The 2,878-nt window shown below is 51.8% G+C and overlaps 2 protein-coding genes across 2 annotated transcripts; both read right to left on the bottom strand.

Moving 5' to 3' along the window:
• Positions 1–111: 111 nt before the first annotated feature.
• On the bottom strand, positions 112–2,602 carry PPTG_15486 (hypothetical protein; the record flags this gene model as incomplete). The annotated part of the gene is made up of 2 exons (XM_008913699.1): positions 194–2,602; positions 112–149 (listed from the first exon to the last, which is right to left on the bottom strand). Exons 1-2 carry the CDS (start codon positions 2,106–2,108, stop codon positions 112–114), a joined length of 1,953 nt encoding a protein of 650 aa, XP_008911947.1. The 5' UTR covers positions 2,109–2,602.
• A 156-nt stretch (positions 2,603–2,758) lies between these two features.
• Positions 2,759–2,878, bottom strand: PPTG_23877 (hypothetical protein; the record flags this gene model as incomplete). The annotated part of the gene is made up of 1 exon (XM_008913698.1): positions 2,759–2,878. The coding sequence occupies one exon, from the start codon at positions 2,876–2,878 to the stop codon at positions 2,759–2,761; it is 120 nt and encodes a 39-aa protein (XP_008911946.1).

The following is a 2,878-nucleotide window of genomic DNA, read 5'->3' as shown; positions in this document are numbered from 1 at the left end:
TCTTGCTCTGTCATTGGCGTATAGAGAGCCGCCAACGCCTTTGCTCTACCATTCGCAGGTTTGACTTCTACCTGGAACTGGTTACGGACTTTGTCTTCCGTCTCGGGAGAACTAATGTTTGGGTATTGAGCCTCGAGTATTTCTAGCTCCTTTACAGTCATAAACCGGTTCCTGTGTTTCAGCATCCACTCACGAGATGATAACTGGAGCTCAAACGATTCTCGTTCTGCAGCAGAGGCTTCATGCTGAAACATAGACTCGTCAGTAGTCGTAGTGTCCGATCTCTCAGTGTCTCCCCCAGTATTCCCGTCCAGATCACCGGGCACGAAATATTCTAAAACTTGACCGTTTGCTAGTGTGACAAGAACTGCCTCGTCATCATCACGCCAGCAAATAGCAACCACGGATGCTGGTACGCGCTGGAATCCGTAAGGCTCGTACTCCGACTGGTACTTAACAAATTTGGATGACTTGATATTGGGCACGACGTGGAAGAGGAAGAAAGTTCCATCCGCACTAGCCGACACAAAAGAAGAACCCGAGTGTGAATACGCCACGCACGTTACACGCTTGCTGTGTGGCTTGAATACGTTGACGAGTACCCATGCACGATGATCCACGTCCATTAGTAGGATGCGCACCAAACCGTCATCAAAGCCCACTGCTACCTGTCTGCTCGCTGGTAAGATATCATTAATCACCGCAGCACTCTTTGGCACCCATGCAATCGTGGTAGCGGCTCCCAGTGCCGTGTATTCACCGCCATTGTCTTGATCTTCGATGCATGGCAGCTCTGGAAACACAGCCATCAGACAAGTGCCGGAAACATAATCCCACGCACGAACACCGCCATCTTCGCCACAAGTAGCTGCGAGATGCTCGTAAGGTGAACACGCAATCCCCGTCGCACGACCCGTGTCGTTGGGGACATAGTCCATCTCGACGAGATGCTCATCATTGTTGATAAGCAACAGTAAATGCACACCACCGACGCCATCCTGCAAAAGATACCGACCTGTGTCTTGCTTCACCACAGCACGAATATCCATTTGAGGCATCACCAGCACCTGACGCTTCATAGGGACAAGAGCGACAGTCTCATCAGCCGGGACATCCGCGCTGTCAATGGAATCGAAGCTCCAAAACCGCACGTAGCCATCTTTTCCTGCTGTCACGATATGGTCCTCATCTTCATCGAAATCCACAACATTAATCGTGCCGGCATGGGGAAGATGGCGTCGGGATGTCATGATCTCACACTTGATAAAATTGCCATCCCATAGCAAAAGTACGCCGCGTTCCGTGCCACTCAATACTTTTTTGTCGGGGAGCACGCAAAAAGCTTCGATGTCACTGAGCTCACTTTTGCCGAACTTCCCAATGTCACCCTGTAGTTTGAGACCAGTGAAAGTGGCTGCCATCTTCCAGAGGCGGATGTGTCCGACGCCACTGGTAGCGAGAAATCCACTGTCCGTCGGAGCAAAACGAACACTAAATACGTCTTGTCCGAATGCTTTGCATCGAAGAACCGTCTGCTCCTCGCGCCACTTCCACACTGTTAACAGGAAATCGGGGCCACTGCCCACAGATGCCAGTGTTTCGCCGTCCTGGCTGAATTCCACGCTGGCATAAGCGCGTTCCGTTCCATTCCGTAATACATGAGATACCGTTAGTTCCGGGTAGCGATAGATGGAGATGTTGGGCTTCACTCCCTTTTCACCCACTGCGAAGAACTTCCGAGACGGATGCACCGCGAGACTGCCAATACCGCTACCGCCAAAGCCAAATACATAACGTCGGCTCTGCACACTTGAGCCAGAGGCTGCGACTTGTGGACTCATAGTAAGCAGTTGGACTGTGTTACCCGCTGCTGTCAGTAGTACACCGCCGTGCACCCCCGCATTAACAGGCTCTAAGAGGTGTAAAACGTGACGCTTGCTCGTGTCGAGCCCACACATGTCAGCGAATACGAGGTGGTCTCTAGAGATCTCCCAGTTGTAGAGCGGTCGCACGAGCTGCGAGGTCGCGTAGTCCGGCGCTTCTGGCTGTACGTCCTGGACATCTTCATTCTGCTCTAGATCAATCTCTGCAGATGTAGCGTCTTCCATCCCAATTGACCTCAACGACCGGATCCGTCGCGTTTAGAGAAATAGTCGACCGTTCATGTTGAGTCGTTTTACTATAGCACAGACCTATATCTGCCAAAAAGAAACAGCTTTGCATGATCAGCATTTCGCGCGCGGACGAGTACAGGTACATTGTGGAGCCCCAGCACACAGTGCGTGTTCCTTTTCCTGGTCACGCGGTGAGGGCTGCCAGTTTGAGGCCACCATGCTGCTAAAGTACATGCGTATGTAGATACAAGAAGAACTGATCGGCGCCGGATCGTCAGAACACGATGTTAGCGGAGAGGGTACATGAATAGCACCAGTCTTCTCAGTATGGACTTCTGGGCGAACGAGCGCGACGTGGTTCGAGTAGATCACAGCTTCGAATGTCGGAATAGACACCGTCACGATCTAGCGGAGAAGGACGGCGAAGTTGGAGCTCTGCGCCAGCAAAACGAGAGGACGCTGTGACCGCGAGTCCTCCTCCTTGCCAGTGATGGAAGGAGTGATGGTCTCTCGCACGTTGAATCGGTTGACATGATTGGTTAAAAAGATGCATGTTGAAGTGGTGGGCATCGACAAGCAATGGACGAACTGCTACAATACATCTACTACATCTACTGTCGTAGCACTCTCACGAAAACCACTACTTAGATGGTGAACCCGTTGTCTGCGATGGCCTGCTTGTACCAGTACGACGACTTTTTCGGCACGCGCTCCTGAGTCTTGTAGTCCACCCAGACCATGCCAAAACGGATGCCGTAGCCCAT

The sequence above is a fragment of the Phytophthora parasitica genome (genome assembly GCF_000247585.1).
Source record: "Phytophthora parasitica INRA-310 unplaced genomic scaffold supercont2.55, whole genome shotgun sequence".
Taxonomy (NCBI): Eukaryota; Oomycota; class Peronosporomycetes; order Peronosporales; family Peronosporaceae; genus Phytophthora; species Phytophthora nicotianae.
Note: the sequence above shows the minus strand (reverse complement) of the source record. Positions and strands in the feature narration are given on the sequence as shown.